This window comes from Thamnophis elegans, chromosome Z, assembly GCF_009769535.1.
Source record: "Thamnophis elegans isolate rThaEle1 chromosome Z, rThaEle1.pri, whole genome shotgun sequence".
Classification (NCBI taxonomy): Eukaryota; Metazoa; Chordata; class Lepidosauria; order Squamata; family Colubridae; genus Thamnophis; species Thamnophis elegans.
In genome coordinates, this window is record NC_045558.1 from 94,298,078 (window position 1) to 94,324,848 (window position 26,771).

Here is a 26,771-nt window from a genome sequence, read left to right on the forward strand (position 1 = left end):
AGGGACGCCGAGCTGTTCGCCTGCATGGAACCACCCTTTCGGATGGCGGAGTGCGCTGGCTCCAACCGGTCGACGGTCGAAAAGGCCCCCGAACTCGCGAAGACCGCTCAACGCGGTAGAAGCGAGGGAAAGCAATAGGAACCCACCGCGGCAGATTCCGTAAAACTGAGGCGAAATGTTTTGTACGTAATTTATAAAGCCAATTGTGCACCAATTGTGGGAAGGCGGGAAAAAAAAGATTTTTCGTCCGCGCATTTGGTTTCTTTCACGGTGCAGGCGACGGGGGAAAAGCTTACAAGACGACGGCTTGTTTCCACCGCTTCTTACCCTTCACGTCTGGCAGCGCCCTTTCGTTTCTAAAAGCAGCTCAGGCTGGAGCAGAAAAAGAGATCGGATCTCTGCGCCACAGCCTGCACCGCCTAGTGTTTCCATCTACCTCCGCCGCGACTCAACGGCGACTCGGGCAGCCACCGCCTTCCGATCTCGCCCTTCTATGGTCGAATGCCGCGGCGCGGCCTATCTAGAAGGCGCCCGGAAGGCAGGAAAGGGCCCCGATTCGATTGCCTCTGCCAAGGCTCCGTTCGGATTCCTTGGAGAAAATGCAACCCCAAATGCGTTTGCAAATATATATATACATGCTAGTTTAAAGCATCAGTTGATAGGTTCGGGAGCATTAATATACCCGAACTCTCTAAAATGTGCTTGAAAAAAGGGAATATTAAAATTCGAAATTTTATTTCGTTCTTTTAATATATGCGTCCCGAAAAAATCGATTGAACCCTTGCTTTTTTAACCTTACCGAGGAAATTGAGATGCTGGGCGGAAAAAGCAGCAACGGGTGTTGATTGTGGTGGTGGTAGTGGTGCCGCCGCTGCCTCCCAGCCTGGCTGCGCTGCTTCACCGCCGGAGCCGAGGAGGTAACAAAAGCGCCTCCCTCCAGCCCCAGATGGTGGAGTACAACGTCGGGCTAATGGCGAGCTCCACATGCGCTCGTACTGCCGCAAAGCCAGCCCCGGCTGTAGGCAGCGGCGCCTCGGATCGTGCCTTCCCCCCCTCCCCCTGATCCGTCCTTGCCCACCCGCCCTTCTTTGCAACGGGGGCTCCATCCTGGAGTCGATCTGAGGGAAGATTTTTAGTCCCCTTCTACGTCTGCAACCTACCTGCAGATCGGAAGGACTTTGGAGAAAAGCTCCCCCTTTTCCCCCCTCTTCTTTCCTGGGCTTGCTTTAGCTGGGAAGCGTTGGTTGAATGCACGCCAGCTCTGCAGCGCTGGCCCCGGGCGTGGACTCGCTCCAGTCCCCGCAGAGAGCTCGCACTTCCCCCGCCTCCATCTCTCTGCTTTTTTCTTCCAATCAGCCGGTCTCTTCGGCTCTCGGATCCTTAGGCAACCTCACAGCCCTTCTTCACGAGTCCCCATTTTTCCCATCTGCTCCCTAGATGGGATTGATAAAAAGGAAACATGTTTCCAGGGCTTCGTTCTCGCTTTCTCTGTTTGATCTCACCAGGTTGTGGGTCTATCTTTCACGATTCTGGAGTGTGTATGTGTATGTGTTTTTATTGCTCTTTGCTTTTGCAACACTGTAGTCAAACGACGAGAGGGAGGAGGGGAAAGGAAAAGAGAGAGGAGGGGAGAAAACGCTTACATTTGCCACAAATCCTCTTCGTTTGGCGTTTGTAAAACGAGCACAAATCACACGCACTCGATTTTAATTCCTCCTGTGACCTCCCCTTTCTTCATCTCCCTTTCAAACGATCGTATCGAAAGAACCAGGGTGGGGAGAATTTCAAAATTACAACCCGGAGAGCGCTAGTTGCTGCAACGCCATCAAATTATTTCTGAGGGCAGACATTTTTTTGGCAAGAAGTGAGCTTTTTTTTTTTTAAAGGTCCCACTTTGCCTTATAAACAACGGGGGCGGGAAGGGAAGGCTGTAACTCTTTGTGTCCCGTCGGATTTTATTGACAATTGGTTTGGGATTGGATTCTAAATCATGGCGTGAACATGACATTCGTGTAGATTTTAGTCAAAAGCCGAGCTTCTCCTCCCCCACACGCTTTTCGCTCGTTCTCTCTCTCTCTCTCTCTCTTTCTTTTTTTAAATCCATTTTTTCCAGCTCCACCTTGTTGTTAAGGGCGTCATCTGCTATAGAGCCAATCACCTTCTTCTGGAGTTGCCTGTCAAATTAAAGCCGATTCTAATACGCAAACGCGACTTTTATAGACCTGCCAAAATGCAATTAGAAATTATGAGGGATGGGAGGGGGAGGTGACCGAGGATTGGGAGATAAGCTAAAAATAGTGAATACGTTGCCTCTACATACAAACAAGCAAAGATGAACGAGCGTATGTTGGTTTATTTTCCCTTTGTGCTTTGCCAGTAGAAAGAAATGGAAAATAATTCTCCAGGCCCTGCTCTCCTTCCTCTCCACCATATAGAGGACATTTGAGTATGTATGTGGGGGTATGTGCTGAGGGGGAAGGGAATCCTACAGCACCAAAATATATGAATCATGTTTATGAGTGAAATGAAAGAAAATCATGAAGTAAAGCTATTATTCACTATCATCCACATTATAGATCTTACATGCATTTAGAACACCATTTTGGATTTCAAACAATTTTGTGGGAAGAATTTCTTCCTCTGTAGTGAGAATTGTATATATTTTCTTTTTTGGCTTTCTACAATTGTTGGAACTGAAATTTGAGAAATTTTAAATATTTTTATATTTTGGGTTTGTAGTTATGTGGATATTTACTTGCAAGAATTAAATATCACTGTATTTAGTAGAAAGATATATAAAATGTTTATTTATTCCATATATGAAGAAGAAAAAGGAAGAATTACATCTATGAAATTATAAATGGATTTTCTTAATTTTACATGGTGTTTACATTGATACACTCGAAGACATTTGCTAGTGATGTCAACCACAGTTCACATCTGTCTCCTTAATAGTACTATAGCAGTTTCGGACTGGACATCTGTGTGTGTCATGTGTATATCTGTGTGAATGTGTGTATATCCCAATTTAAAAAAAAATCTTAAAGTAGCTTACAATAAAAATTAAAATAACATTTGAAACAATTAAAACATACATTAAAGCATTTTTTAAAATTTGTAGAATAAAATTAAATAGCAAATCCATTATAAAGTAGAAACTGCAATAGGAAAAATAATCTTACCAGTAGCAGATTATATTTTGCCTACTGATATTTTGCAGGGAGGCAGTTACCTGTTGCAAAAGAAAGGGTACTTTCTTTTGCAATACTGGATACTACCAACAAATTACAGGTCATATGTGATTCCATAGACAAAGAACACAATTCCAGATCTAGTGTTGTTTTGCAAACCTGTGTCACAAATAAAGATCTAAAATATGAATCCTCGTGGATTTTAATGGTTTTTAAACAGTCCAAAAGTCAGCAAAAATAACTGGTTGCTTCTGTTTTCATTGATATTTTGTGTTCCTGTGCTGGAAAATTATGTCCAAATACACATAGATCTTCACAATTCTATATGACACTTGTCTGAAACCACTGTCCATATTGATAGATGACAGCACTTTTTGAAGCTGTCACAATACCAAAATACCTATCCCAAGAACATATCCTTGTTAACTTTCAATATAATTATACTGCTCTAATTCAAAATTCAGAAAAATCACAGATCATATCTGGACAACCAAACTATCTGTTTATTTTTGACAATTCTATAATGCAGAGCATAATGTAGAAATTAGTAATTTCTGACATAAAGCTATATCCGGTTACAAGAAGAATCATAAAATTATGGTTTGGTTATTTAGAGTGATATCTAGTAGAAAAAACCCATAGATTTAAGCATGGGTATTTACAAAAGGATTTTTTTATTTATGTTGATAAACCATATCTTTATGCTTCCTTTTTGAACCACTTGCCATAAGCATGATTCCTAATTCTTCCTAATATCCAGGTATTTGGGCCTCAGCAGCAGATTAAAAAAAATAGTTGATTGTCCTAGTACAACATATGGATGTAGTTGCAAGTTGTTATTTGATCATCATTTTGAGTCTTCATTTGCAGTTATCCACTCTATAAATTTTATGACGTTATTCTACTATGGGGACACTGCGAAATGCAAAATTCTTTAAACAGAGAATCTGCAGTGATCCATATCTGGCTTTTGATTAAGAAGACTCCATGAAATACATACATACATGATGTGCAATTTTAGATTGTTCATGAATACACATGATGATTTGAGCAATCTATTGATCTGAATTTTTCTGTAGTATAAAAATAACTAGAGCATGTTTTTTCTGGTTCGTTCGTATATGGGAACTTACTGATGAACTAAAATTAGTTTGTAGGTGTACTGTAAAAAGTTAATATACTGGATTTTATTATATCTGTTGAATTACATTGTAACAATATATTGTGAATAGTTTCTTTTATGCATGGAGGATATTTGATAGAAGCTTCACTTGGCTCTGATGGAACAATGAATTACATTTCATAGTCAATGTTTTCACATTTTAATAGTATCTAATACTTTAATAGTATTTGATACAATTATTCATTCTTAGTATTGGGATATTGGGAATTATATTTCTACAGAAATGGAAGCCACACATGGGGGTGATGGAAGGCTGAATTAGTAGATCTTGGTAAATTACAAAAATTATATTCTTGGTGACTTTGTGAGCAGCACATTCTAAGAATTCATATGCGATCAAGCTAAAGTCTGAGGCACTTTAGTTGCATCTAATGTTGTTGGAGGCAATTGAATTAAAACCCTTGTCTTTATTAAGATTGAACATCCATGTTTAAGTTCTGGTCTAGAAATGTACCCAACTGATGTTTTCAAAGGGAAGTATAGACAATGAAGGTTGAGTCTTGATTCTCAGATTAATTCCATTGAACAAGAATTAGTAGTATACATTCTACCATTTCCAAGCAATTATCAGAACATTCTTATTTTTTATAAATAACTCTGACAGTGAGCATACCTAATACTCCTTTCTCCTCCTGATTTACTCGCAACAACCCTGTGAGTTGAGCTCAGAGAAAGTGATTGGCTCAAAGTCACCCAACCAGCTTTTCATAAAGTGGGCCTGAAACTCATAGTGTCCTGATATCCTGCTCAGAATAAGTAGAAACTGAATTATGTATGATTTATATAATGGTGATATATTGGTCTCTTCAATGATTATATATATGTAAGCTAATATTTAAATATTTAAAACTATATTTGTACAACATGCAAAGTTAAAATGTGATTAATTGGATTAATTCATCCTTATGGATACATTCAACAAAGATGGTTCTTTTTTCTTCAGTCTGAATCTCTTCTAGATGTGTGGATTTCACCTCCCAATATTCCCCAGGTACTGTGGCCTCTGGTGAGATTACTGGGAATTAAAGACTATATGTGGATGCCATGGGATTGGAGAATGGTAGGTTATTATGGAGTATAAACATAACTATTGAATAACATGAGGTTAAAACAGAATCTTGTGAAAATTTTGCAATCTAGAGGGCATGTTTTTAATTTTTAGCGATATCAAGGGAACATGATTAAAAAAACTAAGGCAGCTTGGGGAAAGGAAAGTTCAGTTTAATTACTATATTATAGTTCACAAATCCAACATACATATTTAGACAAGTAGTTTAAATACAATAAAATAAGATTAAAAGGAAATAAAAGAAAAAGAGGGGGAAAGACTATATAATAAAAGGCCATGAAAATGCTATAACACTGTAGTGCTTTATGCAGTACCCAGGAAACTATACCCTCCAAAAAATCAGCCTAGAATTAATTGGTCATTAATAACACATATGTTCTACAGGTTGCAAATGTAAATTTTGCAATAGGTTGTGTGTTATTTTTACTTTTTATCTGCCAGATTTTTTTTACATAAAGTTCATTTGGAGTGTCCAGAGAATGGTCTATTGAGATGTCTGTAGAGGTTATAGGAGAATGACATATAGGCCAATGATTCAATATCCACAGAGCAAAAGGACTAATTCCTTTTTCCACAGGAAATGTTTTGAAATTTATTTCTAATATAATATAGCAAGATGTCAAAATGCAGTAGCATTAAAAACCTACAAAATTTATTAGCTAAGCTGGTTAAAATATATTTGGCTAATTTGAAATAGAACTTCTAATCTAAAATTGGGTTATAACCTAATTTTATATCTTCTGATATTTTGTCATATTCAGTTTGCAATTCCATGCTAAGGATTCTTTGCTTAAGAATAGTCTTGTCTCTCTTCTTGTCCCAATGAGGGCAGTACTTTGTTATGAAAATTCCAATTTCTGTATTTTATCTTCAATTTTTAGTTTTTAGGTATAACAGATAGAAATTAGTCAAACAAAATAAAAATGATCAAGACTTGGGAAACAAAATTACCCGTGAGGACATTAGTTCCTATACTCATCCTCCAAAGCCCAGTTAGATACCAAAGATTAAGATTTAAAATGTTTATCTCACAGGATCAATTAGAACTGGATTTCTAGAGTGAACTAACACCAGTCTAAGAACATATTACAAATCCTCCAAGGCCAGAGGTGGTATAATCATTCTGGATTTCTTCATGGGCTTTGATATCTTGATCTATCTACTAGGATTGAAATGGGAGGCACAGTTTTGGCGTGATTTACTTTTCTTTGGGATCATTCCAGTTGGTGTTGACGGAAGAGAGAAAAATGAGTTCAAAGCTCCTACATTATATCTACATGAAGCTGCTGGATGAAGTCATGCATAGCATGGGGAACCTCTATAAAGGTCAGCCCTTTGAGTAGATCAGATCAGGAAACGGGAGCAGCAAGAAATATTAGAATACTATTTTATTGATATAGGTTATAATAACTGTATCTTGATTCCTGTCTGACTAAGTTATGCAGCCTAAGTTTTGTCTCATTGCTTAGAGACAATTGGAGTAGGTAGGTAGGTAGAGAGGAGAGAATTTAAGCTCAATCTTGGCAAGATGGGGGAGAGTTGAGATGCCAGGATCATCCAGACTTGCGATGGTCGACCTTTTTTTTCTGAATGTGGTTGCACCGGTGTGCAATTGTCAGCCCTTCAAGGTAGTCTGGTCTAGGATACCAAAATACAAATATTAATACTACTTTTATTATAAGGTAACAGTAATAGAATCTAACTCCCGCTCCCTTTATCTTCATGACAGTTAGAATGGTCATGTCTGAGATACTTTCTCAAATTATTATTTTTTATCTGACTATACTTTTGATTGCATATTTTCCTTCAGTTCCTGAGAGTTATTCCTTTTGCTCATTATAGCAGTTTGGGACTCTTCCTGGACTTGATCAAAGAGGAAGTGGCATTTGTGACCAGGAACATTCATTTCAGGCACTAATTGTATTCATTCCTAAATTGAAGGCTCTTTTCACAATTAATTTTGTCTTCATCACCTTGCGTTTGGGACTATTGCAATGTGTTGTTCAAAGGGTTGCTCTTAAAAACCATTTAGAAGCTTCAACTAGTCCAGAATTCAGTGGCATGAGAAGTTATAGGTAAGCAATGATATGCTTTCTTAACATCTCTGCAACACTAGCTGTACTAGTAACCATAGATTTCAGATACAACTCCTCAAAATCTTTATTATGGCCTTTAATCTAAAAAGTGCTGTGTAGAAACTCATACACATAAAATTATTATTTAAAAGTTAGCATAAAACACAACAGTGTTAATAAAATTAATCTAATAATATTAATTAACAGTGGAAATTACCAAGATTAGCATTAATCTTCAGTCACATGTGGGATAAAAGGACAGAATTAGGCAACCTGCAAAGATACAGGTTGGATAGAGAAGTGACAGACAAATAAGCATTGATATCTACTGGGTTCATTCTTTAAAATAGAGTAGAGCTGAGATGGCGAACCAATGGCATGCCTGCCCAAAGTAGCAAGTCAAGACATGTCACCCAGCCATGCACGATGATCAGCTGTCCTTCACAGGCGTGGCAGTGCTGAAAATCAGTGTGGGCATGTGTGCCAGCCAGTTGATTGTTAGGTGTGCATGTGCTCCAGAACCTGGAAGTTCAGCTTTTCCAGAGCGTGATCCTTCACGCGCGTGGCAGTGCTGAAAACCGGACTATACATGTGCACTGGCCAGCTGATTGTCGGCTGTGCCTGCATGCTAGAATCCAGAATTTTGGCTTTTCCAGAGCGCAGCCCCGACAAGCATGCATGCGACATTTCCGCACAACCTTTTCGGCACTTGGCACTGGAGTAGAGTCTGCTTTGGAAGAATAAGAAGAACTATGATAATGTAAATGATGGTAATGGTAATTCCAAGGGACAGAATTGAGTGGATACCAGTTTAGGGCAGAATATGTAGTGTTCTCTATTTCTTTTTCTCCACAACCACAACCCTATAAGACAGGTTGGACTGAGAAGCATGAGTGGTCTAAAGCAGTGGTCCCCAACCTTTTTATCGCCGCGGACCAGTCAGCCTTTGATAATTTTACCGTGGCCCGCTGAGCGCGTGCAGGGGTGGGGGGGCGAAAATGGGGGAATACAAACATACTTTTTAAATCCACCTTCCCAATTCAACACCTGAATCATATCCCACCTTCCATTTTGTATGTAGATTTTAAGGAATAAACAGCTGAATTAATCAAGGTCAAAGATAAAAAGAGCAAGGGCAAAATTAAATAAGCCAGAGGATAGCAATGTAAAAAGAATACAGTATTAAGCCCATTCACTCTATCTAAGCCCCCCCACCTCACAAGGTTGTGGTGGGGGAAATAGGGGGTGGGAGTATTAGGTATCTTCACTACGATATATAAAAGGAGATACTATCTTAAATAACAAAGTGGGCCCCCACCTCCAAAATATACTAAAAGAAAAAAGATTCCATGTGCTCAACTAATTTTTTTTAAAATCATCACTATATTATGGACTACAGACATATATATATATATATATATATATATATATATATATATATATATATATATATATATATATATATATATACACACATATATACACATATATATACATACATGCATATATACATACCGTACGTACGTACGTACGTATATATATATAATGTCCAAATAACAGGAAAAGCGCTTCAAGGACCAAAGTATATTCCTTTTTTGCAGCCTTAAGAGAACTCTCGTTTTTTGAGGCTCAGAACCAGGCATTCTCATGGGCTGCAAAAAGGAAACACGACCCGGGAGCGCAGCCTCCAAGAGTGCATATCGCCAATAACTACGCGTGGGGGGAAAGGAAATGTGTTTTGTGAGGAAGAGAAAGAGCGCGCTTCACCGATGCCCGTTGGCGAAATTTTGGAAGAGAGGCAAGAGACTTCAGGCACCGAGCCCCCACCCACAACTGGAGCGGGCGGGAGGCAGGGAAGGGGTGGGCAAGACCGCCGTTTTTCCACCGTGCGCTGCAATAGCGGCAGCGGCGGCCTGAATCTGGCGCCAAAATCGCGCACCCCCCATCTCCCCTCAAAAGACCCCCCCCGCCCTCGGCTGCCCGACGTTCTCTCTCTCTCTCTCTACCTCTCCCGCCGTTCCTTCTCACAAGCCAAGGCCGGGCGGGAAAAAGAAGAGAGCAGCCTCCAAGGGCTCCGCTTCCAACGCATGGTCCGCCCCCTCCTCGCCTCACTTCCAGGCGAGCCGACTGAGGCGAGAAAGGAGAAAGAGGCAGAGGCGTTCACTGAGGGGACGGCTGACTCGGGGAGGGGGCGGAGGTGGTGTAGTAGCGGGGGATTCTTCCTCCTCGCCTCACTTGCTCCTGTGCTTCCGCGCAGCTCCCCCCCTCCGGCGACAGCACTGCATGAGTGAAGTCGGCCGTTGCATGGCCCCCGGCCGCTGCGCGGCCCAGTGCCAGGTACTCCGCGGCCCGGCACCGGTCCGCGGACCGGGGGTTGTGGATCACTGGTCTAAAGTCACTCAGTGAGCTTCCATGATTGAAAGTAGATTTTAATCTGACTGCCCCTGGTGCCAAACCTACACCTTAATTGTTATCCCCACGTTGTCCCTCTGGCCTGACTTTACCCAGCGAGCTTTGTGAGTACGACTGAATACGAACCTTATTTAAAGAGCTATACTAATGACAACACAGATATTCTGGCATTTGTATGCTAATTAATATATGTAGTGGAATTAAAAATTTATCCAGGAGCTAAAGATCTTGATAAACTGCAATTTTGTAACTTCATATTGGATTTTTCTTTTAAATTCCTTTGCTCAAGGATGGCTAATTTAAGATCAATAGGTGAATGTTTTTGGGAGTGGAAATGTTTTTTTCCACTGTTTTTGAAAATTTATCAGTTTTATTTTTATTTTATTTTATCCAGTAAGTTTTGTGACCGAGGCTGAATATGAACCTTATTCACAGAGAATGTTAATGACAAGACAGATGGAATTATCAGATGTATGTTAATCTTATTTGTATTGTAAAAGAGTACTTTCTGGATAACCAGGTATCAATTCATTCTGATACCTACTTTGATACTGACTAGTGCTGGATTAAATAGTGTCAATCTCAGTATGAGAGTTTGTTACATGTAGTGTCATCGGGTATTCAAACAAAATATTTTAGAATGTTAATACCAACATTGGTAGATGGAGATATTTATATCATTAACTTTTAAAAGCTGAAAAATATCCTAAAGTTATTTCACAATCTTGGCCAGCTTTATGTCAAACCTACTCTAAATAAAGTACAAAAAGGATTGCAAAACAGCATCCTGATTGTGTCCTAATGGACACAATTACATTTGCATGCTTTGTGCTTTTCAGATTATTCATTCGCCATTATATCAACTTGAACATGCACTCTTATAAATGCTTAGTCACATCCCTTCTCGTTTTTTTTCTTTTTTTTTTGGTTAGAGGTATCATTTCAGTCATTTCACTTCTCTCAGTTCCTCCATGAATCAAGGAGCTGCATAAGATTGGGGGCTTGGAAGAGATTTTCCTGGAATAACTTCATCCAGCACTCATGGCCCTTCTGTGTTTTACAGATCCACCAATTTTCCCCCATCACCTTTATAGTCCCAGAAACTAGGGAGGCTCTCTCCTGAGATGTCTGCCACATTGCTTTTGTGGACTAAACTGCCTCTTACCCCTGACCATTGGCTTGTCTGCAGCTCCTCTTCCTTCTGTCTCTCAAGGATATTCTCACAGATCATTATAAAGGGACAATGCCAGGTAGCTAGACTGTCAGTGTACCATCAAGTGCCAACCTGGTGGTGGTGTTTTCTAGTTCCATACATAGTCATGACAACTTGTTGATGTACACCAGTTCCATTACATATGCCATTTACTAAGCCAACTTTGCCCTCTCTAATGGTATATGGTAATGACTATGGGAGACGGGTGTGGGAGGGAGAGTTACAGTCAGAGAATAGTCAGATAAGAAATATCTTCTGTAGAAGGAATGTGGGCATTCTTTCTGAAGTGAATTCAAATGCTTATTTTAAACCACAGCCTCATTTATGCCCAACTCGCTGCTCTATTCCATAAAGGTAAGAAGCTTTCTGCCTAAACTGAATACAATACCTTTTTCAAGTTCCAGAGTTAGCTTTAGTAATAAAATTCAACACTGGTTTTTTTCTGTAGTGGGACCAGTATTGTGAAAGAAACTAGATTGAACTAGATTAATGAAGAAACTTATTTCTTCATTAAAATAGTTCTGGACGAGCTTCAAAACGTATTTTTCCACCTACATTTTTAGGATTTAGATGTTTTTAAAATACTTTATGGGTTTTTCAATTTTTATATATTTTTAATTTATCCAGGGGGAATGTGGGAAGATACAGTCTGTAAATTTGTATAATAAATAAACAATGACTTGACACACAATCAATGTGATGGAGATTGCGTTCTATGGTGTTACATAGACATACAACTTGTCACAAGAAATATGTGGCAGGGTTGGCACAAATTTAAATAATTTGTTGTAAAAATAAAAATGAAAAAACTTACATGGAGGGCAAAATTTGCCCCGAGAAAAGAAAGTTGTCTTTCATCAGAAATAGCATATGCTGAATTGGAAACAATGATCTGCACTAAACAAGCTAAAGTTCAAAGGCCCTCTTCCTGTGTGCTGTTCAGTTCCAGCTCAACACCCACACATTTTTTTTCCAATTTGATGTACGATAGTCATGAAGGTAAATCAGTTTGTGTAAAGCATTAAATTAGAAACTGAGACATTAGTCACTGTAGTCCGATTACCAGTCACTCTCTCATAACCCTAAGAAGTATGCAGTGACAAACCACTTTGAAAAAATCTTGCTAAGAAAACTAGAGGCTTGTCCAAGCAGTTGCCATTGACTCCAAGGCGCGTAAGCAAACTCCACCAAAGTTACTTCCACGATGAACTTGGGCTAAACAGATTTAGGATACTCTTATCTGTTAATTTTACAAATAATTCAAGATGGTCAACATCTTCCAACTCACCTTCTTCCTTCTATTTTCCCCACAACAACAACCCCACGAGATGAGTTGGACAGAGAGACAGTGACTAGCTCGTAGTTACCCAGCTGCTTTTCATGATAAGGCAGGACTTGAACTCATGGTCTCCAGTTTTCTAACCTGTACCTTAACCACTAGACTAAACTGGTTCTTATGTTGTATCAACCATTTTTATACTGAACTGGGGGATTAGTTTGATCTTTAGCTTGCCATACAAAGGCAAGTATATGTTTCTTGTTTCTTGTATTCTTGGAGTCACAAGAATCACTGAGAAAGGGGATTCGGATGATCATTGAACAACTTGTCAACAGATTATTATTTGGGGACTGGGTGGTAGAACTGGGGGGAAAACCCCTCTTTATATTTGATTTATTTAATTTATTCATTTCTTGCATTTCTGATACTTCCATTTTCATCAAAGGGTCAGTGTACAGTAAAATGAAATCTGTTTCAATGTAGCTATTGAGTTTCTATGTAATACTACAAATTAGTAAAAACAAAGATGAACTGTAACACTTTATATGTTTATTTGAAAAGTGTGATTAAAAAAAAATAGATTTGAGTATCATCGGAACTAAGCCATAGTCCCTGATGCTCGGCCCTCAAAAAGTGAAGATCCAAGATCTTTTGTTCAGACTGCCTCTCGTAACAGCACACTCCAAGCTGGTTTCTGATCAAATCTGTTTGCTGCAGAACTGAAGACTGTGTTTGCCTGTTATAAAGACAGTCAGTTCATTCCTTAGTGCATATCAGAGCAACCATCTAGATCCTCCTTCCTGTGGAGAGTTTTCAGTCCCTTGCCTAGTAAAGCACATCTGATGAAGGGCCATAAAGCACTGAGTGAAACTTGGCTTTATGCCAATCTGAAATAAAGAGCTTTTCCCTCTGGTTCTGTACAACAGATGTGTGTTTTATTCTTATAACGCACATCTCCCTCTGGTGGTTGGAGGTCCTAAAGAACAGGATAGGGATCGGAAGTGATTTTTTACGCTGAGGCAGTTGAAAATCCAAAATTAAGGATTTCTCCTGGTTAGTCTGAATGAAGGGAAGTCTGATCATAGTTTGCCCTCCAATATTATTAGTAGATGTTGCTAATAAGATCACAATTGCTTTCTTTCAATAAACAACTGTAAATAATTCTTTTTTTTTTTAAGGAGCTAATTTAACATTGTTTAATGGTCAGCATTTCCTTTATCATCTGCATGGAGGATCCAAGTTCTAATCCATTCTTGGTATTTTATATTAGCAATTATTATTATAGTTTCCTACTTTTCCAAGAAGTTCAGCCAGCAGATAATTTCTGCACAAAAACTCTGGGAGGAAATAAGATGAGAACAAGCATATGTGTGCCTTTTATTTTTCAGCCTATCTATATCATTGCCTATTTCTATCTACACTTTCGGGACATCCTAGATTGCCCTAAGTGAGTTCACCTTCTGCAGCCTAACACTGATATAATCTTCAATGAATTCTCTGATATTTGCAGCCAGAGTGCAGGAGTATAAGAGTGGGGCAGGAAATTTAAAAAAAGCAAAATTTCCATCTATGTAAGAAAAAAGCAAATTTTCTAGTTGCACGATTGCAGGCACCATCTTTACTTCATTGAACCTATTCTAGAAGCTTCTGCCTGGTTTGTAGTTCGGATAGAAGAGAATGTAGTTCAGGGTTGACTATAGATCCTTGGTGCTTTTTAAACTTGGTGATTCTCTTGCAGACATTTATCAAACTAAGTAACACCATCAGTGCTAGTAGAGAATGCAGTTTATTCTTATTTTTATATACTAGTAGTTTTGCCCTGACAGTTTTGGTGGGAATGGTCTTGGTGGTTCCTTGATTAGGCTATTGTTGACTTCTTGATCATTGGTCTAGTGTTGGTTGATGTTTCTTTCTGCTAATATGAGTGTTGATTGCTGTTGGTGGGAAATGTTCTGGTGTTTTGAGTTCTGTTTTGACTTTTTTGAGTGGTATATAGATGTTATTTATTCCTATGTGCCTGTTGATAGCTGATTTATCTGAGTAGCAAAGTTTCAGGAATTCCCTGATGTTTTTGGACTTGAATTGATCTAGGATGCTCACAATTTCCAAACTGAAACTATGGTTGACTCTGTCTATGTGTTGTGAATTAAGGAGCTTTTGTCATGTTTTCTGACTGTGGATGTGCTCTGCTAGTCTTCTGCTTGTTTGTCCTATATACACTGTATATTATAAATGACAACTGCCCTTCTGGGGCTCTAAGTCTTTTGGTTTACTTAGGATGTTTTGGAGGGCTTTAGTTGTTTTTTGTGCTGTGATGATACCATGTGATTGCAATAGTTTGTTAGTGATTTCTGATGTGTTTTTGATATATGGCAGTATTATCCTTCTCACAGCCTGTGTTGGTTGTGGTATGATAGGTTGAGCATTTAGGCGCTGTTTGATAAAGTTGCACAGGTATCCATTTTGTTGGAAGACATTGTATAAAATGATCTTTTTCCTTTTTTCTGATGTTCATGGTTGTTGCAGTGTGTTTGTGCTTGTCTAAATAGTGTTTTACACAGCTTCTTTTATGGGAAGTTGAGTTGATATTTTGGTAGTGGAGCACTTAGTTGGAGTGAGTAATTTTAAAATGGACTTTTCTAATCTGCCATTACTGCTTCTGTGATGAGGATATCCATAAAGATAGCTTAATGCTGTTTTCTTCTTCCCTTGTGAATTTTATTCCTTTGAAAATGTTGATAATTTTGTGTGTTTTCTCTAGTTGGTCCTTTAAAAAAATGACAATGGTGTCATGTACATATTGGATCCATACTTGGAGTTGTATGTATGGGAGTTTGTAATGGTTTGCAGTAAATTGGTGGAACATGCATTTTGTGGATTTTAATATCCCAGACAAGTGCCAGTACTTCAAAGTTAAGGTGACCAGATTTTCAGATTGGTAAAGAGGGACACCATTGACCGGGGGGGGGGGGGGGTGCTAGGCCGCGGCGGTTACTGCCAGCCTGCAACCTCGCTAGGGACGTCTGGTCACTTTAATTATATACATCCTCTCTCTCTCTATCCATCCATCCGTCTGTCTGTCTATCTGCCTGCCTATCTAGTTATGGTATCCCTCTCCCTCTTTCCCCCTCTCTTTCTCCATCCATCTATCTGCTTGCCTACCTATCTCTCTCTCTTTCTCTCTATCCATCCGTCTATCTGCCTGCCTATCTGTCTATCTAGCTATGGTCTCTCTCTCTCTCCCTCTCCCTCCCTCATCTCATTATCATCTATCTCAGTGTTTCTCCACCTTTTTTTAAAATAATTTTTTTTATTTTTTTTTGTTACATAGATGACACATACCCACAACAATAAAAACACAACAAAACAAAAAGAAAAAAACCCATCATCACATATAGCATGTCGTTTGGTTACAAGTGTTTTAACATTTATCATTCTTATACATTTATTATTTCATTTAATAGGTTATAATATACAGTTTGGGTTGCTTTGTTTACCATCCCTTCCTCCTCTTATAACACCACCTTATTTTCCCTTTCTTTTCTCCCTTCCTCCCTTCTCTACTTTCTTCCTTCCTGCTCTCCTTTCCCTTCCTTCTTCCTGTACCTTTCTCCTACTCCTGCTCTTCCTCATCCCCTTCCTACCCTCTCTCCTCCTCTTTCTCTCCTTTCCATCCTCCTCTCCTTACCTCTTTCTTTTCACCCTCTCTCCCTTCTCTGCTTTCTTCCTTCCTCCTCTCCTTCCCCTTCCTTCTTCCCTTACCTCTCCTTTGCTCCTGCTCTTCCTCTTTTCCTTCCTACCCTCTCTCCTTCCTTTTCTCTCCCTCCCATCCTCCTTTCCTTTCCCTTTCCTTTCTCCCTCCCTCCCTTCTCTACTTTCCTCCTTCCTCCTCTCCTTCCCCTTCCTTCTTCCCTTACCTTTCTCCTACTCCTGCTCTTCCTCTTCCCCTTTCTACCCTCTCTCCCCCTCTTTCTCTCCTTTCCATCCTCCTCTCCTTACCTCTTTCTTCTTTCCCCCATCTTCCTTTCATTCTCTCCTCCTTTCTCCCTTTCTCCCAACTCCCTTTCTGGGAGTTGAAGTCCACACACTTTCAAGTCTCCAAGGTGGAGAAAGATTAATCTATCTAATTAATATAATTATTTCTCCCTCTCTTTTTCACTCTCTCTCCAGTGCACACACGCAAATGCATAGGGCAGCCCACCTCACACACAGATAACTCCAGGCGGCTTACGGGAAGAGGACAGCCGACCACTCACCCATGCAGGGGGGGGGCAGGATTTCGCCAAGAAAAGTTAACTTTCCTGCGAAAGGGGCCGGCAGCCTCTCAGCTCTTCCCGGCCGGGGAGACCTCCCGTCACTTCCACTCCTGCGACCCTCCTCCCGCCTCCTCGGAGCTTCAAGCAAGCTAACTGGGAAGGCCAGGGAAGAAGAAGAAGCAGCGGCGCAAGGTCAGCGGTCCTTGGGGATGCAGCGGAAGCCCTGCCAAAGTGCCCCTTTCCCGGCTCGGCTGCCGTTGCTGCTGCTGAGGGTGGAAGGGAAGGAGGAGGAGGAGGAAGATAAAGTTGCGGTGCAGTCCCTGCAGCAGCCGAGGCGGGAAAGGTGCGCTTTGACAGGGCTTCCACAGCGCTGTGGAAGCCCTGCCAAAGCGCCCCTTTCCCGGCTCGGCTGCCGCTGCTGCTGCTCAGGGCGGAAGGGGAGGAGGAGGAGGAGGAAGAAGGAGCGGGATGAGCAGCGAACGGAGCCTCATTTAAAAGCAACGATGGCTGTGGCTGCTCGTTCGCTCCGCTGCTCTTGCGTGGTGGTCTGAGGAGGCAGAGGGGTGGGAGGGGCGGGAAGGAACCAGCGCGGCAGCGGCCACGCTGGGTAGGTGCTGCCCCGGAGTCCAAGGGTGGGCGGGCTGGCGAGCGGGCGCCTTTCTTGCACACAGGGAAGGGAAGGAGAGCTGCGGCGGCTGTTTCACTAACCCCGCGCAGGTTACTAATTCCCACTGGTTACTCACCAGTGAAGCTGAAGCAGCAAAACAAAGCAAACGCCCGCAAAATGAAATGGAGACTCCTGCGACTCACGCGGCATGCTAAGCGGACTCCAACCAATCAGTGAGCTGGCTGGGATGGAAAACTTCCCGTGCGTGCTTAAAGTTTTCCATCCCAGCCAGCTCACTGATTGGCTGGAGTCCAGGCCAATCAGTGAGCGGCAGGCTGGGCTGGCTTAGATTTTTAAAAATAGATGGGGAAATAACGAGCGAGCTAGTGGCAGCTGATGGGCGGGGGAGCCAGCGAGCGCCAAAATAAAGCGGGGTTTTTTGAGAAGCGGGCGGGACGCGGGAAAAATGATGAAAATGCGTCCCTGTCCCGCCAAATGTGGGACGTCTGGTCACCCTATTCAAAGTAGACCAGAGTATGAAACCAAAATCTTGTAGGCCAAAACTACTTTTTGCAAGCTTAGAGTACATGATGTAATTACTTTGAATGCACTCCCCCTCTCCCTCCCTTTATCTTTGTGGGAACTAGGGAAAATCTTATCTGAGATACTTTCTCAGAATACATTTCTGTCTTAGTCTCAGCACTTTTCTATCTGACTGTAGTCATGGCAATGGCTCTTTCTCCTATTCCTCAAGGCCATTCCTTCTTCACTTTACACCAAATTATTGTTTGCATGAAATGCTAAACCCCTAAATGAGTGGCATACCACTATTTTTGTCCTGCCCCACATCACACATCACACACATAACATTTTCATTAAGCTTGTAGCTTGCCATATTTTTGGTCTGGGCTGCAACATTTCAGATCACATTTGATATCTTGGTCTTGGTATTAGTAATCTAGTGTTTTCCAGCCCACATCCTGATTTCTGACTTAAACCTGAAATGATTGCTAATTGGAGGTTTCTTTAGTTTTATTAACAATAGATGTTCCCACAAGTACATTTATCATTTTAGGCAGGGTTTGTTGTACTAATAGGGTTTGAGAATACCTCATATTTATACTTTTAGATGATTTATAGAGCCACAGATTTAACAGCAGTGACTTTGGATGCACTGAAAAATTTAAAACCATCATGACATCAAAAACAGTAATTTCAAAACAAAAAGACATCACCAACAAAACTCACCTAACTGCCTAATTTCAAAGTCAAGGTTTTCAGAGCCTTATTCAAATCTCTGGATGGATGAGATTCCATAAGGCAAATGCAGTCATAGAGATGGCACAACTCCAGGGACTTACAAGATAGAATTGTTTGATGAAGGGGACTGGAGCATACCAACTCTGCTGGACTGCTTTGGTGGGCAGAAACAATGGGAAAGAGGCACTCACACTAATATAGAAGATTTCATTATAGGTTTCTTAAATATGCCAATTAGTATAGTACACTAAATTAAAATGTATATATTTTATGATGTTAATCAAATAAGTCCTGGTTCAATGGGGAAGCAAGCACTACATCTATTAATATTTCCCCATATTTTTATTTTTATTTATGAATGGCATGGTGGCTCAGTGGTTAAAGTGCTGGGCTTCTTGGCTGGAAAACAGGCAGCCCTGGTTCGGAACCCAAGCTCCACACGATGGGGTGGGTTCCATCACAAAACCGCGGACGACAAAATCGCGCTCGACGAAAGCACGCATTTGACGTCATCACAGCGCAACGAAAACATCGCGCTGTGATCGATAAATGTAAAAATAAAGCGAAAACCTTACCCTAACCCCCCCCCCCTAACCCTAAACCTAACCCTAAACCTAACCCTTAACCTAACCCTAAATCTAACCCTAAACCTAACCCTTAACCTAACGCTAAACCTAACACTAACCCTTAACCTAACGCTAAACGTAACCCTAATGCTCTAACCCTAACCCTTAACCTAACCCTAACCCTAACCCTAACCCTAACCCTAACCCTAACCCTAACCCTTACCTTTATGTGAATCGGCTTGCTTTAATTTTATTTTTATTTCAATTTTTAATTTTTTTCGTCGCGCTGTGATGACGTCAAATACGCGCTTTCGTCGAGCGTGCTTTTGTGGACCGCGGTTTTGACGTGTCACGGATGGGGTGAGCTCCCATCCTCACTCCAATTCCTGCCAATCTAGCAGTTTGAAAGAATACAAATGCAAATAGATAAATAGATACCACTTTGGTGGGAAGATAACAGCACTCCATGAGGTCATGCTGGCCACAAGATCACAGTGCTGGCTGAATGACTGTGAAATGGAGATGAGCACCATTCCCTATAGTCAGCAAGGACTAGTGGAGGAAAATCAGTTGGGACTCTTGCTTTTTATATATATTTTAATTTATCTTGGGGAAAAGATAACTTCAGATTCTTTTCACTGTATTTTCAGTTGATATTATATCACAGATAAGAGTGTAGATTTAAGTGATTAAATGCTCCTGTATATAAATATTATTACGAGTACTCTTCTTCCTACTCCTGCTGCTCCCATTAATAGCAATAACTGCTTATAAAGTATCAGGATTGGCTGTAATTCCTAAGATTTAAGTTTTGTGTGGTCAGATTTCTCATTCTCTTCTAGCTTTGTTTTGGTGGACTGTAAAACTTCACTTAGCACTAGAAATAGAAACAAGGCTTTTATCTCACCAATCTGTTAGAGGAACATTAACCGATTTCCACTGAGAAGACTTTGAGGGGAGCATTAAATTACAGAATTACACTTTTTCCAAGTATTATTCATAGTTGAAGAACTGTGAGTTTGGATTGCAAATACTCTGCACAGCTTATTTGTTGTTATTTAAAAAAAAATAGGTTTATTGCATCTGGTATGGCTCAAAACAAAAAAATCACTGCAATTATATTGGATTAATCATGTCTAAATTAAAATAAGGTCACATAAAATAAATGCAGCACGTTATCCCAAGATCTTGTTTCTTGATGACCTTGTTAAAAAAAAATCTGATATAGCAGAGACAGCAAAGCAAATGAAATATTAAATATGATTTTTAATAAGTTATAAAAGCCCATTTTCATTAAATTAGTGTACACCTTTAGTTATGAAGTAAATCCCACTGCAGGAAAGGGGATCCTATGTCTATAACATGTTAATAAGTAAGAGACACTGGAGTGTGATTAAGTTGTTGAATTAGGGCTATGATGAAAGCTATATTTGATCACAGAAATTTATACGGTGACTTTTGGTCAGCTATTATCTTTCAGCCCACCTCGCCCCACATCACAAAATTGTTGCTGTCCTGAGTTATTAAGAGAGAGAGTATCATGCACATCACTTTGAACTCTTGAAGAATCTAATGAATAAGAATTTAAAAACCTGATATATCATCCATCTATCTATCTATCTATCTATCTATCTATCTATCTATCTATCTATCTATCTATCTATCTATCATTTGCTATTTTAACCCACTGGATTTAGTTGTTGAGTTTGTATCTGTTGCACTACTAATAAAGACAAAACAGTTCATCTAGACTCCTATATGCTTAAATAGCAATGCAAATGATACTATAGGATTAATATAGAATAAGAATCCTTTTAGTTTGTTATTGACAATTATTATAAAATGGCTTTTAGGATACAGTGGCTTTCTATTAATTCAAACTGAAATTATCATGTTGAATTCTATTAAGGGAGAGGTTCTGAACCCATGGTTCCAAGGCTAAATACATTTTTTTGTTTTGGTTTTCTTTATCCTCTTATAAAAGGACCTAAAAATCTCACAAATCAGAATATCAGGGTCCCCCCCCCCCTCTTTTTAACAGAAATCACTTACAAATTGAGAAGTTCACATGAAGGACATGATAACATTGGTCATTTCATTAATTTATGATGACATAATATCTTTAAAGAAGAAAATTTCAATTGGCTGTCATGACTAATACATACTGATCCTGTCACTTTTTATACAGTATACCAAATCCTTTATTTAAAGCCACATAAGCTAATGTCCATATTTATACTTTGGGGCAGTAAGTTCCTTAAATTGTTTATGTATTGCAAGAGGAAGTATTACCGTTTGTTTTTTCTCCAGTCCTCCTAATCAAATTAATGTTAAGCAGTGCATGGTTAGAACCATGATTCATCCTGGATAATGTAAAATAATAAAGAGAAAGTATCTTAGTCATGCACAGAAAGTTTTCACTCGTAATGCAACACAATAGTAGTCTATGCATGCCTGGATTAGAAAGCAGGCATTGACAGGTTGAAGGACTCCAGATATTGTTGAGTTTAGCACCTTTATTATTTTTTAGGAAATAACAAATAATAATATTGCTGAAATGACTATTACCAATATTGAATTTATGCCACCATGAGAAACATTTTCAAAAATTCTAAGGAGGAAATGGAACCTGCTGCATTTATTTAGATCCTGCATTAATATAGATTCTACATTCATCACTATTGCTACAATCGTGTGGAAAAAAAACCCCATAAGACGACAAACTTTCAATGGGCAACATGTGACATTTCTAAGAAGGAAAAACGTGGATTGCCAAAGACCATTTGAAAAGTATTTGGGCAAGCAAAAGTTAACGAAGACTCAAAGCTTGATTCAGAACAACACCCAATATAGAGATTTGAAATGAGAGGGGAAAAAATTCTATATTGCTATATATAAATTCTGTTGACGCATGTGAAATTTCAAGGTATGCAAAAAGTAAAGCCTATTTTGCAATAACAGTCTGTAAATTGAGCCTGTTTGCAGACATTATCTTAGAATGGCTTCTTGGATGCAGGAATATTTGTTTACCTTGGACTGGTTAATAAGCAAGACAGGGAAGGAAGGACTGATTGGTGAGATTTACATGATTTTTCTATTCTTAAGGACTAGTAATTGGTATTTGATTGGAAGCTAACCAAGATAGTTGCTTATGCTACCCTTTCAAATATACAGTTCTAATTATTATAATCTGGGATATACTATTTTTTTTGGCAAGTGGCACATTTCTCAGGTAGGGACTTAGATAGATGCCAACTTAAGGAAAAAAACAGTAGCATTTATTAAAATCTAACTACAAGAACAAGCAAGCAACAGAAGTAACCAAGGCAGGACTGTATTTTTGGATGATGCCTTCATCATATTAGCATAATTCAAGTTTCAGTGGGAAAGGGAGTAGGATGAATTCACAAAAAATGCAAACCATCTACAAAGAAAAAGATGACTAGCTTTCCAGGGAAGCCAATTTTTCATATATGTCATCCCCACTTGACAAGCTGTGATGGATTTTGTTCATCTGTCAGCATTTCATATCAAATTAACATTCTTGATTCTTGAAACCTGATGTTTCTGCCATTTCAATTCCTGGTTTCCACCATGAGATTAGGAGTGTTGCTTCTTTCCATTGTGAATAAGGCACCCTCATTGTGTTTCTTCTGTGCCTCATTTTCATGCTCCAGCTTTTTCTTATTCTATAATTCCAGTGATTAAAGAAAGATCTTATTGCCTTTTCTTCTTAGCTTCAGTTCACTCTAGCAATCTGAAGCATTCACTCTGATGGTCCATCAGAGATCAGTGATGGATTTTCAGCATTTCTTTCAAAACACATTACAGATATTCATTGGTGTACAAGGTCTGGCAATGTGAGTAATAAAAATGCTTCTTATCTTGGTAGAAAACTAGATGGGTTCCTCTATGACCGATAAAGCTTCTCACACACAAGCACACAAATACAGAAGAGAAGCATCTGTGTTATAGCTGCATTAAAAATGGGAGTCCACTGTTAACATGTATCATCTCTTCAACAATTCTTGCATATCTTGGTACTTTTTTCCCCTTCTGGGAAAGTACATCTATTTCCTAAATCCTAAGAAAGAAATGTTAAGATTCACTATAGAACTATAATTGACTGGGGGAAAATATGTTTCTTAAATCCTACAGGATCCATGTGTTGACAATCATACATATTTACACCACCGGAATGTTTGGCCATGTGCAATCAATGTATGTTTGTATGTATGAATGTACGTACGTACGTAGGTACGTACGTACATACATACATACATATACTCTGATTCATATAGCTATATGGATATCTTCCTCCAGATTCTGATATCCAATGTTTTTTGGGAAAAAAATTGGTTCCTCATTTGCCTAGTGGCAGTAGCAGCTGGGTGCTCAAACAGGCATCTGGACTTCATCATAGACATCTTGGCCTTCTGTCTCATCAAAAGTCACCTCAGCATCATCAGCATCCAACTGGAAAGTAATGAGAAAAGCACATTGAGAAGCTAAGTGTGGTTAAGGAAACAGTGCTGTATGTAAACCTTGAAAATCTTGGGTTGTTTTTTTTCATTTGCCAAGGATTAAGTAGTTTCAAATAGTCATTACGTATGAAGTCAGCTTATATAGAATCAGATAATAATTAATAAGTTAGTACTATTTACTTCATTGGTGTGCAATCTTTAGCACTACATTTGTTAAGAGCTGCTTTCTCCAAGCCTTGGAGGTGCTTTCAGTGGCTCTCCAAAAGTTACTAACAAAGTTCAATATTCAATAAAACACTGAAAAAGGAAATGAAAAATATCAACTATACGGGGAACAGCTGTGATAACTGCAGTTAATTATATTTTACTTTTAATTTTGAATCAATGAAACCTAATTTATATTTGATACTGCCTTCACTTTCTTCATCCTGGCTCTATCTATTTTGTAAAATATTGCCTCTGACATTCCACCTAAAGATTAGATAGGGCACTAGAGATTTAAAAAATGGCAACTCTCTAAAAGACAGAGGTCTCAACCCTTCTGTTGAGTTCCTTTTAAGCTGGAGATATCAGGACTGAATTTTAAAACACATGATTCTCTGGTGAGCATTTAAATCATGAGGAAAAAATATATTCAAGTGGATTCTAAAAGTTGACAGGAACTTAATAGCACATCTAATGGTGCTAATTATCACTTTCAAAGCCCTACATGGCTTGGGACCAGATTATTTGAAGGACTGTCTTTTCCCGGTCACATCTACCCACCCCAACTGAGTGAAGAGGCAAGGAATGTTATGGATCCCTTCTTCTAAGAAGTTCCAGCATCTTGCATGATCAAGCAGAAGAGACTTCTCCATTATGGCTTCTATCCTATGACACATCATCCCTGCAAACATAAAATTACCCACCCATCCCCCATTGTGGCACTCTTTCACAAGTCCTCAAAGATGTGGCTTTGCCAATGGGCATGGTGACCTCTGGAGCCCATTAAATGGCTCATTTAATTATTGTTGCTGGAGAGTGGAAAGTTATTGTTTTTTTATTGTTTTGTATTGAGCTTTTATTCTTGTAAGTGACACTTGGAGTCACTGAGAGTGAGGTGGGCAGCCATCTATATTTTCTTAAACAAACGAACAAACAATGTTGTTATTTCACCAATTCATATATACCATATTTTTTGGTCTATAAGACGCACTCCCCCCCCCAAAGTAGGTAGAAATATCTGTGCGTCTTATAGACCAAATACAGCCCTGTTTTTGGCATCCCAAAATCCCCGCCCACATCCCGTTTCCCCCCAAAATGTGCCCGCTTTTGGCAAAAATGGGATTTGGGAAGGGTTTGGGAAGCCTGAAGAGCACTCCTGGGAGTTTGGGAGGCCAAAAATGGACCTGTTTTTCACAAAAATGGTGACCTGTTTTTGGCAAAAACAGGACACACAGAGGTTTTGGGAGGCCTGCAGAGTGCTCCTGGGGGCTGGGGAGGGCAAAAACGGGATGCAGGGGGGGTTGGGAGGCCAAAAATGGGCCGTTTTTCACAAAAACGGGATGTGCAGAGGGTTTGGGAGGCCTGCAGATTGCTCCTGGGAGTCGGAGAGGGCAAAAACCAGATGCGCAAAGGCCAAAAATTATTATTTTATCTTGTTTTCCTCTTTGAATTTAGGTGCATCTTATAGTCCGAAAAATATGGGTATTCAACTTTCCTATATGGTTCCTTATCCTTATGTTGTGGTGCATCCTCATTATTAGTGATGAACTGAAGTGCACAGAAATAAAATAACCACAGACCAAAATAATGCAAATTCTTTGTGTTCTCTCAGACACATCAAATTTTGGATCCATATGCAAAAGGAGCTTTGGGCCCAAATTAATTCAGAGCTGCCAGATATGGAAGTGAGTATGTTTCCTCAATCATGCCATTCCACCATGACTAACAAAAACAGTGAGTGTTTACATGCACTATGTAGTAATTTGGGGAAAACTAAGGACATAATCTTAGAGACAATTTTGCTAGACATTAAAATTCAATAAAATTAAAAGGAGACACATCCAGTGACAGATAATGCTAATGGAACACCCAAGCTGATGAACATGCTGCTAGTAGACCTGTTCCAATACAATATGTATTGTAGGAACTATAGCAGCAGAGGAGTAGATTAGGATGTATTTTTATTTATTTTTTATATTGCAGCACCACCACCACATCCCAACCTATAATATGGGTTCACATTATACATGAAAATTTTTCATCAAGTTCAGTATGAGGGAAAAACATAATGACCTCTGCTTTTACTCTGCTTCATAGAAAAAAGATTCATTCACCTTTCATTATATTTATACAGAAAGACAGGCTGTTCTTGACTTTCTCATTCACACACATCTATAAGCATCCAAGGTGACAAGTTGTATGGGCCCAGCAGATAAATCAATTGGTCTTGTACTTTAACGCTTTTTCTCAGAGATTAAAAAAAATCCATTCCACCTTGGCATCAGTAGTTACCAAAATGGATGTGGCTACACCTCATGAGATTGTCCTCTAGCTTGCATGCTTTGACAAGTTATTCTTACTGGTGCCATGAAAATTATTGGTGTCATGAAATCTTCTGGAATGACTACAAGATAAGCTGTGCGAAACTGTCTATCTCAGATGCTAATAAAAAAAAGAGCTTCCACTATGTCATAAGTGCCACATTTTGAGAGACAGCACGTGCACAGTAGTGACACCCCTTGCATGTTTCTGCAGCCTCTTTTTCCAGAAGAACTCTGCTCTGTCCTTGAATTGGCCATAAATGTGGACAATTCTCTGTTAAAGCTCTTCACATAGGTGGCTGCGACTGAATTTCATGAAAAGAAATTGCAAACTTTAAATAAGAAGGGAATGTAGACATATTTCTCCTGAGCCCACCATCAACTGCTTTGGACAGCCCTGCGTTTCAGAAGTTTTGAGGGAAAAAACTGGGATGTATTGCTATATGAGTTGTAGGTGCATGCAGTACTCTTTTTAGACTACTTTCAGGAAAGTTAATCATTATTGACCTGCAGGTTATGCAACTCAGAGCTGCACTTTAAAAAAGGCAGCTGCACATGTCTTTTAAATAAATAAATACTTAAATACGCACATAAGTTTCCCATCAGAAGTTCCCATTACTGAGGGAGAAGACAGAGCACCACAGTACTTAC

General features: G+C 39.5%; 1 protein-coding gene and 1 long non-coding RNA gene across 7 annotated transcripts in view; one reads left to right on the forward strand and one right to left on the reverse strand.

Moving 5' to 3' along the window:
* Positions 1–113: 113 nt before the first annotated feature.
* LOC116520713 lies at positions 114–26,756 on the forward strand. Of its 2 annotated transcripts, none has more exons than XR_004256830.1 (3): positions 114–182; positions 5,318–5,434; positions 25,412–26,756. It is a non-coding gene; the product is annotated as an uncharacterized LOC116520713 (long non-coding RNA). The 2 variants fall into 2 exon arrangements; XR_004256831.1 differs by lacking the exon at positions 114–182 and adding an exon at positions 1,645–2,446.
* The window catches only part of SLC4A1 (solute carrier family 4 member 1 (Diego blood group)), a 62,875-nt gene continuing 57,716 nt past the window's right edge, over positions 21,613–26,771 (reverse strand). For all 5 annotated transcript variants that reach the window (XM_032235019.1, XM_032235018.1, XM_032235022.1 and 2 more), the window contains one exon: positions 21,613–23,587. In XM_032235019.1, the coding sequence (XP_032090910.1) occupies positions 23,507–23,587 (81 nt within the window). In that variant the 3' untranslated portion in view covers positions 21,613–23,506. The remainder of the gene's footprint in view (positions 23,588–26,771) is intronic.